Here is a 17,705-nt window from a genome sequence, read left to right on the forward strand (position 1 = left end):
ACAATAGTTAACACATCGTCAATTATTAGATAAGATTGGAGCCATGAAAGATTGATTAATCAAAACACAATTACAGTCATAATATGAGTTCTCTAACACAACTCAATTCAATGATTCAATTACTTATCTAAGATTGTTTTGATCTTAGCTCTAATAAACTAGTGTTCACTATATTATTAGGTATTCAAATTCATGCAGATTTGCGTACACTAACTACACAGAACAAGGATTTTAAGCAATCAAATAATTAATTAAAGCATGCTAGGTAAAATCAATCAACACAAGCATATCACCAACAAGTAAAGTCAAATCTAATGCATTAAAACCATGAGTTCCAGCTTTATCTAGCTAATAGAAGCAGCTAGATTTAGCTGGACATCCTAACAGCTAAACAAACAAAAACTGTAATCAAAGACATGTTTAAGTGTACCAATCTATAAACCAAATTATGAATTTTTTCTTCCTTGATGTTAAAACCAGCTTCCAGATCTTCTTTTCCTCTGAAATTCGTCACCAAGAACCCTTCTAGGTCAGCCAAAAGTCCCTCAATCATAATGGTCAAGGGTATTTATAATATCTCCAAATTTACCGTTCACGTCATGAGAATTTGAGTCTCACGTCGTGAATTCGTGATAATCGTGATCGGCAAGGATTCCTTCACCTGGATACTTATCTTCTAGAATTCCATATTCACATCATGAATATTACTTCCTCACGTTGTGAACTAGATTTTTTCAGATTTTTTCATTCTTCTTATCTTCAAGCGCCCCAAAGTTCCAGGTCTTGTCACTTCTGATCCCTTTCTTCAAAAATACTTCTACTTGGCTGTACATAACAATTTATCCTTATAAGTACCATAATTCTATGAAAATAACCAAAATATTTATAAAAATGTAGATCAATATTGCCTAAAAATGTATATAAATATGGCAATATCAAAATACCCCACACTTAGACTTTGCTTGCCCTCAAGCAAATCTACTTATTTAAACTTAAACCTTCATCACTTGCATTACATAGAACAATCCAATTCCAGCTCAGCCATTATGCCAAGACCTCAACGCATGCATTTGTGTCTAAAATTTTCCTAAGTAACCCCTCCCAATTCTAAATACTCACAATCCTCATAAACATTTGCCCACTTCTTTTGAACAATGTTCATTTTATGCAACCCTCCGAATCCATCCTCGGAAATCCTACTTAACCTTAAAGTATTTTTTTAAAGCTACCCAAGCATACATAAAGTAGAGAATTGCAAATTTTTAGAAGATACCACAACTTGGAGCTCTTGAATTTTTCTTTCTTTGATGTTTGATCTTTAACTTCTTTGAATTCACTTTCTTCATGATTTTTGGCATCTTAAACTTTCAACTTTGAGAATTTTGATCTTTTTGTTCTTCAAACTTGATACTTTTATGCTCCAAAATTCTTCCATTTATTTACTTTTGGTAATTTCTCTTTTTTTACATGTATCTCACTTTTTTTATATCACTCAAAAACCTACATGCTTAAGCAGGGGCGCTTAACTTCAACCTTTATTGGTTAAGACATATCGTTCCTGGATACATTTCAGTTTAGGCTGCTACACATATTGCATTCCTCAAACTAAGCAGGGTTATGTTTTTGTCCCAAGATTTCACTAGAATATGGGAAGCCACAAATGCACTATAACGTGTATTGGCTCAACTAAACATTTGAGCTCTCATCAAATCATCCCATATCACACTAGCAACTGCAGCTCAAACTATTACTACTAGATTCAATTATTAAAATTTTTAAATTTTACCAAATTATCTAGCAATTTACTTTTCTACCCCCTACCCCACACTTATTTCATATAATGCCCTCATTGTATGCTAAAAATAATATAAAAATTAAGAGAAGGGAGAAAAAGGAACAGACTCCCCTGGGATAGCGGCGTGAACATCTCCAAATGTGTGGTTGAAATATGCATCTCGAATATTGGACCTCTTAAAAAATAAGAACTTGGACTTGAACTTGCGAAACCAACCATCAATCAAAACTTCAATCTTCAAAAAGAATGGTGCAAGCCTCCAAATCGTGTAGACAATGTGGGAAAGCATACACCACATTGTATATTTAAAGAAAACAAATCATCGAATCATCACAAAAGTGTCATAACGAATGGTAATAATACCGTATAAGGAAGAGGAACGAAACGGAATGAATATGGTGGAAATTCATAACTCACGTCGTGAATAAGTACGGGCTCACGACGTGAAAACTGGGTAAACCAAAATTAAAACTGCCTTCTTCCTTGTAAATATATATGTGCCACTCAACATCTTAACGAATTAAGACCCTTCTAAATTCAGTGTATTTTGACGACTCTTCTAACTATAACCTCTCTCTCGACTCACCCACACTTATTTCCAATTGTGGGTTTCGACTTTCAACTTCTAGACTTGAACGACACTTGTCGAAACAAATACAAATTTTTACTTGGCCTTACACCTTCCCTATGACTCCTTAGCAAACTGAAAGTTAACAATTAAAGAAAAGAAAAGTAACTTAATATCTAAAGTCTTACAATCCAAACAAATTTAAAAACAAAAAAACCAAACAAGTCTAAAACAAACAAAATAAAAACCAAACGATCAATCATCTTCATCCTCCTCGTTTGCTCCACTAGTGCCCGCCCCATTTCCTCCATGTCCTCGATACTCTGTCCACCTCGGGAAAATTGGGTAATGATACCCAAGGTGAGGCGGCTACTCCACATGGAAATGTTGAACCATGTTCTCCATAGTACCCCTAATCTAGTTGATGCTCAATGATAACTGGTCAAAATACCCAGCCATATTGTCCCCAATATGGGATCCTACCATGGGTGCCAGTGGATGCATTGGTTGCCCCCTTTCTCCTCTTCCTCTCACGTTTCTGCGCCTCGGCCGTGGCTGTGGTTGTTGTTCTGGTTATGTATTAGGCTGCTCATCACCCTCATTACCCTTATCATCGGAAGGTACTATCCCCCAATGTGATCCAAAGTTTCTGACAACCCGCATGGTCTCCAAATACCCCATGCCAAAATCATGCTCATCCACACAAGTCATAAAACGAGTAATATCAGGGACAAGAAAATGATATGAGCAGGCCAAATGCATAATAAATTTCCCTCCACAAATAGGGCTCCCCAGGCGAGAACTAGCTGCAGACCCGACCAAAAAATGTGCCAAAAAATAAGGAATGTTGCAACACACTTCAGGCTGCAAGATACACCATAAGAAGAATAGGATTTGCTTGGTTACTTTATCTCCATGCCTCATATGATTGATGGAGAATGTGATGAAAGGGTGTATTAAACGGTGGATAGGGGACCGAATACTACTCTCGGGAGACACTCTGGAATTAAAAATCCCGGATGCAGTACCATGCCAGAAAGCATATCTAGTGACACCCTCCGTTTACCCTCTAGCTGCCTCGCTCAAGAACATACCAAATTCAGGAGTCATTGCCTCTTGTCGATCATATATTCCAACCCTCCAAGAGAATTCAACGAGGCTGCACTCCCGATACTCACTCCCTAACCGGAATACCAAAGCTTGTGGCCAACGCGGGTCTTGGACAGTCTCCTAGAATGTCACTATTGAGAAAAACTCAACACAAAATTCCTTATACACGCGCTCTTGGATCCGAAATAGGTTGCGCCATCTAGAACAAGTGAATGAATATCCATCTCCAATAAACATTTTTGTCAAAAACGGGGACAGCCTGTCCACGAGCCCGACTTCCCTCAACCGTATCCAATTAATTGTAGGAGCAACTGCAATCTTTCGGTTGTAGATCCACCCTAATTTGTTGTTCCATCGAGTTAAGATGTCGCGGGAAATTGTTATGGGAAAATTGTAAAACGGGTGTAAACCCACAACTCCAAGAGGTGCCTCCCTTCTAGGACCCATATCTGCAAAAACAAACAAGCAACAAACACAAAACCAAATATCCAATAATTTAGATAGCCACAGAACTATTTTGTTGTTGCATAGGACTCACGTCGTGAGTGACATCAAAAGTCACGTCGTGAGTTCCCTATACACAGCGAGGAATGGTCTCAAAAATCACAGGTCGGGACTAAATTTTTTTGTTAGGGTTTACTCGTAAACCATTTCCAAGCACAATCGAGTAACAAATGGTGGATGAACAAAACAATCTAGGCCAAATTTTTATATTTACACATATGAAAAACCCTATCCCCTAAATCAACAAATTAGTGAAAATTAACCAAAACAAATAAGAGACAATTACCTTTGTGATGAAGATTACGTAAGCAAAAGGAGTAAATTAAGTAAAATTATATCAAAATCGGGTGTGGGACCAGAAAACGATCTTCACTTCGTGAGGTTGGGAGTGTGGGTTGGTTAAACTGATGCTTTATCTTTTAATTTGTGGTCCCGAATAATTTACAAGTCACGTCGTGAATCCGGAATGGTTCACGTCGTGCGTTTTGTATGAACTGGAAAATTGGGCCAATTAAATAGGAAGTGGAATAAGGAATATATTGGGTAATTACTAAAATCGGGAAGGCTTACAAAAATATAGTTATCATATAAAACAACCATCCCCGTATTTTATTTGAATTCACATTGTGAATCCAAAATGGTTGACATCGTGAATTCTCTCTGATCATGAAATTCATTAATTTCTCCAATTTTAATTTTTGTAAGATATGTAATAATTGTTACCACTTTGTTTTAATGACTCCCTAGGCAGATAATAATTCGGATGACATGATCAACTTCCTAAGAACTAAAGCATGCTAAAAACTAAAAAAAGAAAAAGAAAGAAAATGCAAACCAAACTCGGGTTGCCTCCCGAGAAGCGCTTCTTTTTGAGGAGTCCTGAGCTGGACTCCGTGCCTCCTACGTTGAATCTTCTGAAGAGTCCACCACTAGGGTCTCTTGCTCCTTGAAAAGCCTCTTGTACGCTTGCACACGTTTTTTATACGCCTTATTCAAATTTTCCTTTTTAGCCTTGATCTCGTCTCCATTAACCTTGCATTTGATCCCTTGAATCTTCAATTCTTCATCATCTTTAAGCTCCATAGTATACTTCTCTTCTTTCACTAATGGACTCGTTGCTTTTGAAGTAACCACGTCTTTATCACTCGACATCTCATCATCTTCCTTTCTTACCCAAGAAGTTAGATTCGTGTAGGCAATGACTTCAACTAGAAATGGAATAGATGCTCTTGGTTTTGTTCTTTTAACTTATTGAATTGTTTTGAACTCTTCTTCCATAAGCTTCTCTAATTCTTCAAGTTCATTTTCTTCATCAATGTTAAAAACCTCTTCTTGAGCAAGATTCCCTTGGAAACCATCTTCTATTCCAAAAATTTCCTTCTCATCCCCAACTCTCAAGGTGAGCTTGGACTCGCGTATATCAACCAAAGCTTCAACAGTGTTAAGAAATAGGTGACCAAGAATAATCAGTACATTGGGGTCTTCTTTCATATCTAAAACCACAAAGTCTATTGGAAAAACGAATTTCCCAATTTTCACGAGAGTATCCTCCACAATGCCCCGGGGTTGTGTCACTGAATGGTTCGCCATGTGAATATTCATCTTTGTACCTTTCATTTTCTCAATATTTAAGTTTTGATAAAATGAATAAGGCATCAAGTTTATGCTAGCCCCAGAATCAACTAAGGCATAAATCTTCATATTATTCCCAAACTCACATGGGAGAGTGAATCGTCCAGGATCGCCCATCTTCTTAGGTATTTCTCCCAATAACACTTTTAAGCTTTGCTCACTTACAATCACCTTAGAATTCTATTTTAATTGCTAACGAGTGTCTAACAACTCTTGTAAGAACTTAACATATTATGGAATTTTTGCAAGTGAATCAATAAAGGGAGTATTAATAGGAATACCCTTTAATTGCTTGATAAACTCCAGATGTTCTCTCTCCAGTGGACTGAGATTAGCTCTAGACGGGAATGGAAAAGGTGGTTTATAAGCTGGAACAGATACGCAATTTTTTTTGTTCTGACCGGGCCCACGACGTGAGTAGAGCGGGCTCATGACGTGAACTGGGTATTCCAGCAGATTCTCCAAATTCGAGCTTCGGCTTCTTTGGCTTAGGATCAGGATGATGTGGCTCCTCTTCTAAGGCTTCTAGGAACTCAGAAATTGCTTCTTCTTCTATATCTATGGCCATTACATGAGATTGGGTCTTCTTTTCAGGATCTTTCGGGAACATCTTCTCATTAACCAAAGTGGTAAGTTGACCAAGTTGTACTTCAAGGTTATTTATGGAGGCTTGCTGATTCTTTATTAATGCTTTCTGATCTATCATCATTGATTGATGATTCTTCATTATTGTTCTTTGTTCTTCCATTGCAGCGTTAGTAGCATCATATGTTTTTTCTGAAGCTTCCATAAATTTCATCAGCATGGTCTCTAATTCTGATTTCTTCTTAGTTGGTGGTTGTTCTTTTTGGTAGAAGCCTCTGTCAGTTTGTCTATATTTTTCTTCTGCTTCTTGTATTCATTATAGGGCAGCCACTCTTTCTTTGGTTTCCTCCAGTCTTCATCATACTTGTCCCCACTCTAATAGCAAACTTGAATTTTCTTGTTTCCATATTCATCCAGGTTGCAATCTTTTATCAAGTATGGGCCACTACATCTCTCGCAACCAACTCTAATTGCATGAATTAATTAGTCTATTTGTGTCAATCTCCTATCCATAGTGTTAAGCATTGCCAACACAGCAGCCATCTCTTCAGTTTGTGCACCCCAACTCCTTTAATGCCTTCATTCCTTGGACTATGATATTCATGAGAGTGTTTTGCGAATTCTTCAACTAATTCCTTGACTTCGCCTGTATTTTTCTTTGTAAGTGGTCCTTGAGAATCAAGGAGTTGTCTTGTCATCACATTGACCCCGTCATAGAATATGGACACCTCTTGTTGAATGTTAAGGTCATGTTGAGGACAATTCCTTAACAACCCTTTGTAACATTCCCAAGCTTCGTAAAGTGACTCCCCTGGGTTTTGCTCAAAATTGGCTATTGCCTTCTTCAGTTTAGCAATCTTGGATGGTGGACAGTATTGGAGTGTTCTTGGATGAAGTTTCTAGAGAGAGAAAGTAGATTGAGAAAGTAGAGTGCAGCCAAAGGAAAGGAATGAGTGAAGGGGGTCACCCTTTATATATACAGAGGGGAGTGTGCGGCTGGGGGATGGGTGTGCGGCCGCACACCCATGTGTGCGGCCGTACACTCTTCTCAGGAGGGTGTATGGCCCGATTTCGTCCCTATATGACTTGTTGACTCATTCCTAATCTCATTACCGGCTGTACTCTGGCTTAGAACACTTAAATGAAACCTTTAACAATGTTAAAAGGTAACGAAATCGAGTTTAATGTTTATAAAGTTGACTAATCATACAGAATAAAAGTTTCGGGTTGTCACATTTGGGACTCAGATCTATGTTTTGGACCATTATACGTGAGCAATATGAGCTTAATGGAAGAAATGGATTAATGGAGGAGTACCTTGGGTGTACATGCCGGTACGTGCAGCGTACAAGCTATGTGAGTATGCTTAGAGTATAGCTGAGTACGCCCTGTATAGTCAGTTATTTTGGGCTTCACATCCTCGGGCCTCGGTGAGGCTACTTCTTTGGAATTTGTTTCTTTGGGCCTTATGGTCCATCTGAACTCAAGATTTTAGGCTAAGGAAATTATTGGGCTTTAGGGTAAGGCCCATATGGGGTTAGGCCCAATTTGGAAAATTAGGCTACAAGTGACCTTAGTGGATCTATTGGTTTTGGGCTTTTTGGTTTATAGATTTGGTCATTTTTCATTTATGGATTTGTGCCTCGGTTTTGTTTCAAGCTAGGCTAGGGGTAAAATAATCATTTTACCCAAAGTATGTATTATGGGCTATAGATTGGAAACCAAGTGTGAATTGGGTGTTCATTTTGTACTAATAGCTCAGGGAGTCATCAGGGCAACACCTGGAGATTTCTTTCAATGAGCTTCAGCATTCAAGGTGAGTTTCCTCACTGAGTTTAGCAGGTCTAAGGCACCAATGATGGCCCTTATTGATTATGCTAGGATGCTAGGAGTCTACGTGACCCTTGCATGTGTTATATGCTGCTATGTATATTGGGTGGGGCTCGATGCCAGGCAAGGCTTGAGAAATGGAACATATGCTAGTGTTTATGATCATTATATGTGTTAGCATGATTATATGATATATATTGTATGTGTATAGCAGGCGAGGCACAGTGATAGACAATGCCTGAGAATAACAAATCTGTAAATCGAGTGGGGCTCGATGTCGGGCGAGGCCCGATGCCGAGCGGGCGCCTAGTATATTATTTTTTATGTATGGTATGGGGTAGTTTAAGGAATCAACTAAGCTTTATGCTTACAGTTTTTAATTTATTTTTCAGGTACTTCCAGTTGCAAGGGGAAGAGCTCGGGGTGACTGCATTGTACACACCACATTGATTCAACATTTAATATTTCACTCTAATTTTATGATATTTGATACACTTGTTTTATTTGGGATGTATAGATAATGATTGGAATACTATTTTACTTAATTTAAAAATAAAATTTTTGATCATGTTTTTGGGATGTTATGTCAAACTAGGGTTAGGGTTTCAAGGGAGGTTATTGTAGAGGTAGAGGCTAAGAATGGAATGGGTTTGTGGAAGTTAAGGAGCTTAAATAGGTCTCAAACCACAAAAAATAGGGTTTGGGCATTGATCGTGTATGCCCAACATACTCTATGTATGCCTAGTATGCCCAACATACTCCAGGTATGCCCAACGTACTAGACTAAGCCCTAAATCATCCTAACTTCATACGATCATAACTTCTTTATCCCATCATTCCAACTACATTTTGGTTGATCTTTATATCCACGGAAAGATAATGAGAAGCTCTACAATCCTATCAACTCTCCTTTGCCTTAAAACTTTCCGAAATTAAATCCATAAAAGGCCCAAACTATCACTTTACGTTATACCCATGGGCTCCAAAGCATCAACCGAACTCTTCGAACACCTAATCTACATTATCCACATCCAAAGGGGCCTAAATATCTCTCCCCCCCAAGGCCCTAAGCCTTATGATAACTGATCTTTGGGTCACGGATGAAAATTATGAAACGATTTGAAATAGGGTGTTACAACTCTCCCGCACTTAAATTAGAGTTCGTCCTCAAAATCATTCCTTACTATTTCCTCTGCCATGCTAATCGATCCTTCCCAAACTTCCTGAATTCCGATTAAGACTGAAGAATTATCCCATACCGAAGACCGTCTCCCAAACCTGCCATCCACCCCCATCTTAGCATAAATCATGTATACCTCCAAAAGACTGAACGTTAACACTCTGCCCTTAGCCAAAGAAGGAAGCCCAATTGATCTACCTGAGAACTGAAATAACTACCTTACTCTTGGCAACTGGAAGACCTCATATCACAATGATAACCACTCAAGGTAGGAAATTTCCCGAAAACATAAACCATCAATTTAAACCTAAAAATTATTCGCTAGGTCTACTGATCATTCATTCATCGCACCCTTCCTTACTCTCTGACTAGGAAGACCATTCTACTATGTAGACAAAATGCTCAAAATATACCCATAGTGAATTTCACCAAATCCCAAATTCGAAGGTTACACATAATAATCTTAAATACGCACTTGACTTCCTGACAAGTCATCACCAACCTGCTGATCCCACGAGTATAAGGATAGTCAATCCAAAATTTCTCACGTTGCATCCAAATCCCATGTAAGCTCAGGAGTACCCCCACCTAACAAATCACTCAAGAGATTCACAATAAACTTCATGAATCGAGATTCCATAACCAATGCACAACATTGATAACCGAATTCCTAATAGACAACCTACAAGCAAACAAATTTCATAATGAAAACACTCTACAAGAGGCTACTAATGCACAACTATTATATGCCCACATGATCTAAACCAGATGGTCACTGAATCTCTCGACTCCCACAATGCACTAACCCCAAAATAAGGCAAGAAATCTAACAATACGAGAACTAAGAGTTTCAATCAAAAGAATATAGGGTCTTTTCTATATAAATGATACAACCACTGGTTCACGATACATTGTGACACCTGCTATCCACAAAACGATAAGCTCATGGCACTGAACTGATCTCACTGTCATCAGATCTATAGTCGAAAGTCTCGTGACCAGCACCATATAGGCCTAAAGATACCCAACCATCAGTCCACCAACTTTCAGGAGCCCAATCAAGATCCCTCTCAATCCTAACCGAACACAACATAGGCCATACCCTTCTATCACGCACAATTATTTTCACATCACATAATGATATCAACGTAAAACTAGATGAAAACATGGTCGCACACAACCAGAGAATGAGATAGACTGTCAAACGCTTGTTCCAAATTGAAGGCTATAACCTGAATGATAATCATGCTAATAACACTAACCAAGCAGTATGATAGTGCCATATTTATACACATTTCTAGGTAGTATTTTAATACATTTTAAGCTATAATTTGATTAATTGCAAATATATTTGGTACTTATAATGTTTAAATTGTATTTTTCAACCAAAAGTGGACATTATTGAAGAAAAGGATTGAAACCGGCAAAAGCTGGATACTTGCAGGACTGGAGCTGAAAAATATACAAAAAAGATGTTGATGGACAATTTGAACCCTCGTCGGTATTTTAACCACATCTCTTGACTCGTAACTCCGATTGACGAGATTCAAAATGATTTGAAAACTAGACAAAATTTCGGACGACTTTGGTTTTGTGCGAAATTCTAATTCCTAGTTCTCACGACGTGAGGAGTAGAATATCAAGACGTGCGATTGATTCTTCTAGAAGATAACTATGCAAAATGTAGTTTCCTTGACGAACACGAATTCTACTGAGATCACGACATAAGAACTTAATTCTTACGTCCTCAGACATGATTTTTGGAAATTATATATATATATATATATATATATATATATATATATATATATATATATATATATATATATATATATATATATCCATTTGCTCATTCAACTTAGGAGGTTGGCTTAGACATATTTTAGAGAGATACTCGAGTTTGAAGGTCAGAATCCAGCGAAAAACATCCTTTTAAAGGAAAAACCGTTTGAAGATCGAGAATTTGAAGATTAAATAATTGTATTTGGTTTTAATTAATATCATATCAATTTATTGTGAACTTTTGTGTTTACTTCCACTAATAAGAAGCTAATTTAGTTGACTTTCGTTTAGCTAGATGAAACCTTAAAAATGAGTTAGCTTATTATTTTATGGGTTTTATGAAGTTGGTTTTATGCATGTGTTTGATTATTGTTACCTAGCATGTTAAAGTGTTCATCTTTGCTGCTTTAATCAAGTTAAATGTAGTTTAGTGACTATTAAATTGCATGAACTTGTTACCTAGTAGTTTAGTGACCATTAAACTACTAGAGTCAGGATTGACCACATCTTTGATAAGTAATAAAAATCACAACTATAGCTGTGTTGGAGAACATAATTGTGATGATAATTGTGTTTAACTAATTATCTTGACTATAGATAATTATCTAGATATATCTTACATAGCCCAATTATAATTAATAGAGTGGACCAAGATTGCTAATTACATATAAATTGGTAGTAATATTAGTAGATTGGACCAAGATTGCTAATTTATTATAAATTGGTAACCAATTTTATTAATCCATAAATAAAAGCTAACTAAAGGAAAAAGGTTGATTCAAAACTAAAAAAAATGTTTTTAATATATTAATTAGAATTGTTTTTTAGTCGAGTGCTTAAGTTAGTATGAACTTGCAAAATCAGATTAAAACCTCTTTTAAATTTTGCTTGCTTTTATATTAGTCTTTTAGTAGTTATGTTAGTTGACTAAATAGTTGTTAAAACTATTAGGTATAATATTACGCATCAGGTTTTTTGGCGTCATTGTCGGGGAACAACTATTTCAGTTGTTAATTTAATTGCTTTAGGTTAATTGATCTTTTTTGTTGGGTAAAAACTGCAAAAGTTGATTTTCTAAAAGAATTAATTTTTCTCATTTTTATTGTTCTCAAGTCATGAGATTCACCTATCCCGGCATGAGTTTAGTTGTTTTAGTTTTTATTTATTTTGTTTTAGTTTTTTTATGTATTTTCCTAATCTCGACGCTTTTGACTCTTTTCTTGATGAAATGGAACATGAATTAGCACGGAAAGATGAGGGATGTGACTCAGATGAAGATTTAAGGGAGCTGAAAAGATGGATGGATGACATCCTTCCTCACGAACAAGAACATGTTGAGCTAAAGAGGGAAGAGTAGGAATTTATCCAGAAAGAAATTTGGAGGAGCTGGAAAGTTTGCTAGCAGAATGCTCGGGCGAAGAACAAAAACAACCAGACTTTCAAGAACATGGTCATGGTATGATCATTACCACAACACAAGCTCCTGATATTTCGGTTTGTGTTTCAACGCATGAGGTGACAATTCCATCTTTGAAGAAGGTTCCAAAGAAGAATCATTTTTTGATAAGAGACCAACCGGTCCTCATAATTTTTAATTTTTTGGACTAAATAGATGCTCGCTTGTTTGACAAAAAATAAAAACGAGAAGTCAAATTTTACAAGTTGGTTTGAAAATAGTGTTTGATAAACAGATGAATTAATAATGAGCGGATTGACAGTTTATTAAGATGAGATTCCAACTCGAGACTTGCACAAAAGAAGCGCTTATTGAGAGGTAACCTGGTGTTTGAAGAATTTCTATCATTTTATATTTATTTTAGTTTTTATATTTATTCTTAGTTTACTTTTGGTGTGTTTTAATGTATGTTTTTTTTATTTGGATTGTTTAAATACATGTAACCAAATGGTAGATGTTGGTTTTCTTCTTGCAACCAATGGTTTGTTTTGTTCGCAGAATTGTTAGAATGTCGAGAGAAAAGAAATTCTGAGAGTTAGAGATAAAATTCGGACACTATAATCTTTGATTAGTATGGGGTGACATTTATGTGCAAAGATAGATTAGATAAAAGGAAGAGTTACATAAAAGTTAATGGTCGGAAAATAAGTCTTAATGAATTAAGAGGGCAATCATACATAGAAGGATGTTGAAAAAAAATGCACTCTGCTAGGACCCAGTTCTCACGACGTGAGCTTCTATTTCTCACCTCGTGTGGCAGATACCACTACAATTGGGAATTCGTTTTGAACCATGCTCACGTTGTGACCTAGCAACTCTCACGTCATGAGTCATCATATATCACACGTTACACTCTTTTCTTTCAACCTTACAATGTGGCGTATGATTTCCCACATTGAGATGCCTTACTTGAAAGATTTTTTTCACCACACTTTTTGAAGATGAAAGTTTATGATTCATACATCATTTGACACATTCACGAGTACCAGAAAAGTCAAAATTTTAGTAACATATTCAAGATGTTCGAGTTTTCCACACTGTAAGACTTCGATCTCGCCACTACCACTCAGGGGCGTTTGTTCCTCTTTTTCCTTTTTTACTGTTTTTATTGTTTTATGCATATAATGAGGGCATTGTATGAAATAAGTGTGGGGTATGAGGTTGAAAAAGGAATTTAAGTTTATTTTGGAAAATAAAATTTCTAGAAAATAAAATCTTCTAATAAATTTGAAATAATAATCTAAAAATTAAATATAGTGATAATTAAAAACTTAAGTTGCTAGTGTTGAGTGGGATGATCCAATTCAATCTCAAATGTTTAATTGATCCAACATATATTATAGTATATTTGTGGCTTCCCAGTCTTAGTGAAAAGTCATGAGATATGAATGGTAATTTATTAGTTTGAAAGACATAAAAGGTTTTGTAGCGAGTACCTACAATCTATCCATGATAGCTTATGTAGTCATTGCACTTAGACTGACACATCTAACCAATAATGGTTGAAGTTAATCTCCCTTGCTTAAGCATGTATTATTTGAGCGAAAAAAGAGAGTTATATAAAAAAGAGAGAAATTGCAGCCGGTACTGTGGAAGGAAGCATATGTGAAAGGAATTGTATGTGGTAAAAGAGTATGGTGGTGTTGTGATCACTCAGCCTTAAAAGGGACGTTAATTGGGTTTCTATAAGGCGGTGGAATGAGGTTGAGTGTCTTTAGGCCTTGTGGTCCTGGTCGTGAGTTTGTAGGCGAGTGATGGAATGACGACGAGATCGGTGTGATACCGGTAGCATTCTAGAGCTGGGCTGAGGGTCAGGAAGGACATTCCAGACTCATCTTATATGCTCGGAGGTAATATAGAATTATGTTGAGGACGTTGTAGGGGTATTCCAGAAAGAGGTTATGGGCCTAGTGATCATGATTGTTTATTTTTCTATGTACTTTTGATGATAGCGTGTTGTTGGAAGTCGGGAGACTCGCTGACCAACTAATTTGGATCATGTGGGCAGTTAAAGGTTGTTGGCGGTAATAGTTGTGTGTCAGAAGTCCTTGCATAGTGCTTTCATTTTGAACCCCATTTTCTTCCGGGCTATGTATTAAGAGTTTGGTTACCAAGGTTGGGTATCGTTTATGGAATCTCGAGTAATGAAGTTTGTTGTAGATATCTTGAGTGTTTTGTTAAGAGGAGGTACACCTGAGGTGATGAGGGATTTTGATACAACGTGTGAATTCTTGGATTGACCACCCTTATGTACTTTGTTACCATGGATTTCCTCACCAAGTTACCTCGGACTTCCAAAGGATTTGATGGAATTAGGTTTATAGTAGATTGGATGTAAGCATGAGTGTTGTGGTTGGTTAGTGCATCGGGAGTGAGTTTGATTCTTGTTAGTGGATAGCTGATTTGGGTTGTCGGGGATGAGTATGAGTGTGGTCTAGTTTAGTATGTGATCTTAGTTTTGTTGCGATGGTGCATTTATGTGTGGATTAGCATGATGCAGTTTGGACGAGAACTGTTTTGTGTCAATCAAGTCTGCGGGTTTTCGAAAGACTTGGTTGTTATGAGGGGTTGAATCATGAAGTGGAAGCGAGAGATGATTTCGAGGATGAAATCTAATTTACAAGGGGGGGGGGGGGGAATTGTAACATCATGTTTCCTGTCATTTCTTCTTCAGGATCATGGACTGAAAGTTGATTGTGTAAGGCTTTAGGCATTAAAGAGTCAAGGTTTAGTCCTTGTGGAAGGAGGTAGTGATATTGAAGAGATTTAACCCTTTAATTGTGTTTTGGATTGAAGCGTAAAAAGGGAAAAGTCATAGTCTATGTCCTTGCATGAAATATGGATATTTTTTGTGAAGTTTTTAGTCCATGATATTTAGATAATACTGCGGGGCTCCTCAACACATTTATGTGGATATAAAGATTGTCGGAATTGGATTTGAAACAAAGAAGTTATGACTATTTTGAATTTAGGACAGTTTTGGGTTAAGTCACATACGCTAGGCATACCAGGGTATCCCTGAGTATGTTGGGCGTACCAGGAGTAAACTGGGCATATGCGATCAGTGCCAAAATCATATTTTCATGGTTTAAGACCTATTTAAGCTGCTTAACTTCCCAAATCCCATTCCATTCTCAACATCCACCTCTCCAACACCCTCCCTTGAAACTCTAACCCTAGTTTGAGCCTTGCAAGCAAAAGAAGATATTTTTGAGTACTTTAGAGTGTTCTTGGTGCATTTTGGAGAAGAAGGATCTCATTGGAGAAATGATGGTTACATTGGAGCTTGTAGATCCGGATTGTGTTCACCTTGATCTTTGTTTTAGAGGCATAAAGCTTGAATATAGATGATGTTTTTGTTAGATCTAGCTAGTTTTGGATGTTATGAGCTTTTGGTCACTTTAGTGCATAAATTTTAGATCTTGAATGTTTGTGACCTTATTATGGATAAAGTTGGAAACTTTATCAATGTAGCATTATTTGATTCAGATTAAAGGTTTGGAACTTGGAATTAATGGATTAAGTAAGAAAGATGCACTTTTGGTCCCTTGGAAACTTAAAAGACTAGATCTTGGTTGCTTGGGCCAATGTAATGGATAAAGTTGGAAACTTTATTAAATATAGAGTTCTTAGGAACCATAAAAATGTGATCTTGATCCTTATATCCCTTCCATGCAAGAGTTATGATGTCTTAATGGATTAAAAAGTTAGGGTTTTAGCTTTTGGACCTTTTCTAGCAATGGGAAGTCATAAACGTGTGCGGCCGTACACTCCTCTCAGGAGGGTGTATGGCCCAGTTTCGTCCATATATGACTTGTTGGCTCATTCCTAATCTCATTACCGGCTGTACTCTGGCTTAGAACACTTAAACGAACCCTTAAACGATGTTAAAAGGTAACAAAATCGAGTTTAATGTTTATAAAGTTGACCAATCGTACAGAATAAAAGTTTCAGGTTGTCACATTTGGGACTCAGATCTATGTTTTGGACCATTAGACGTGAGAAATAAGAGCTTAATGGAAGAAATGGATTAATAGAGGAGTACCTTGGGCGTGCATGCCGGTACGTGCAACGTACAAGCCATGTGAATATGCTTAGCGTATAGTTGAGTACGCCCTGCATAGTCAGTTATTTTGGGCTTCACATCTTTGGGCCTCGGTTGGGCTACTTCTTTGGAATTTGTTGCTTTGGTCCTTTTGGGCCATTTGAAATCAAGCTTTTTGGCTAAGGAATTTATTGGGCTTTAGGGTAAGGCCCATATGGGGGTTAGGCCTAATTTCAAAAATTAGGCTACAAGTGACCTTAGTGGATGTATTGGTTTTGGGCTTTTTGGTTTATAGATTAGGGCATTTTTGGTTTATGGATTTGTGCCTAGGTTTTGTTTCAAGCTAGGCTAGGGGTAAAATGGTCATTTTACCCAAAGTATGTATTATGGGATATAGATTGGAAACCAAGTGTGAATTGAGTGTTCATTTTGTACTAACAGCTCAGGGAGTCGTCAGGGCAACACCTGGGGATTTCTTTTAGTTCCTTATGAACTAGAATTCTCTTATTGGACTTAATGGACCCATAAAACTTTCAACTTGACTACCTTGGGCCTAAAATGATCCATCTTATTTCTAATGGGCCTTATTGGGCCATAACAACTCCAGTTAACCTTAATGGACTATAGAACCCATTCTTTTATATTATTGGGTTGTGAGATACCCTAAAGGCCCAATGGGCCGAAAGATGTTATGATTAGGCTCCAAAAATCCTAACTAAAGTTTTATGGGCTCAAGCTATTCCAATTCCTATCTTCTTGGCCCAAAATTTTGGCCCAACACCATTTAACAAAAAATATGGAAAAACAAGATGAAATAGGGGTTGACTTTTGGATGTGCCACCTCAATATTGCATGGTGGTCATCCATGCCAAATACCCACCATATACCAAGGAAATTACATGCATAAAAATCCCACCACTTCCATATTTTCCTCCTTCTTCTCTCTTCTCTCTAAATCTCGGCCAAAGGCCTCTTTCTTCACCATCTCTTTTTCCTTTCAAACACATTCAAGACTCTTTCAAGAACTCCTTTCTACCCCTCTAAATTTTCGAGATTTATGGGAAGTTTCAAGAGGATCTTCACCTAGATCATCATCTTTGGTAAGTATTGTTTAGATCTATGATTTAGCTTTTGATCTATTCAAATATCTCCTCTTATATCCATATATTTGTGGATTATGTTCTCAGAACCATCTAAGTTCAAGATCTACTCAAGAAA

General features: G+C 37.1%; 1 protein-coding gene and 1 non-coding gene across 2 annotated transcripts; one reads left to right on the plus strand and one right to left on the minus strand.

The window, feature by feature from the left end:
- Nucleotides 1-5,225: 5,225 nt before the first annotated feature.
- Nucleotides 5,226-5,726, minus strand: LOC145035698 (uncharacterized). Its single transcript, XM_078984206.1, has one exon. It carries the CDS (start codon nt 5,724-5,726, stop codon nt 5,226-5,228), a length of 501 nt encoding a protein of 166 aa, XP_078840332.1.
- A 1,212-nt stretch (nt 5,727-6,938) lies between these two features.
- LOC145038210 (small nucleolar RNA R71) lies at nt 6,939-7,045 on the plus strand. The gene has a single exon (XR_013679274.1). It is a non-coding gene; the product is annotated as a small nucleolar RNA R71 (small nucleolar RNA).
- Nucleotides 7,046-17,705: the final 10,660 nt, after the last annotated feature.

Source organism: Lactuca saligna, chromosome 3, assembly GCF_052625555.1.
Source record: "Lactuca saligna cultivar CGN05327 chromosome 3, ASM5262555v1, whole genome shotgun sequence".
NCBI lineage: Eukaryota > Viridiplantae > Streptophyta > Magnoliopsida > Asterales > Asteraceae > Lactuca > Lactuca saligna.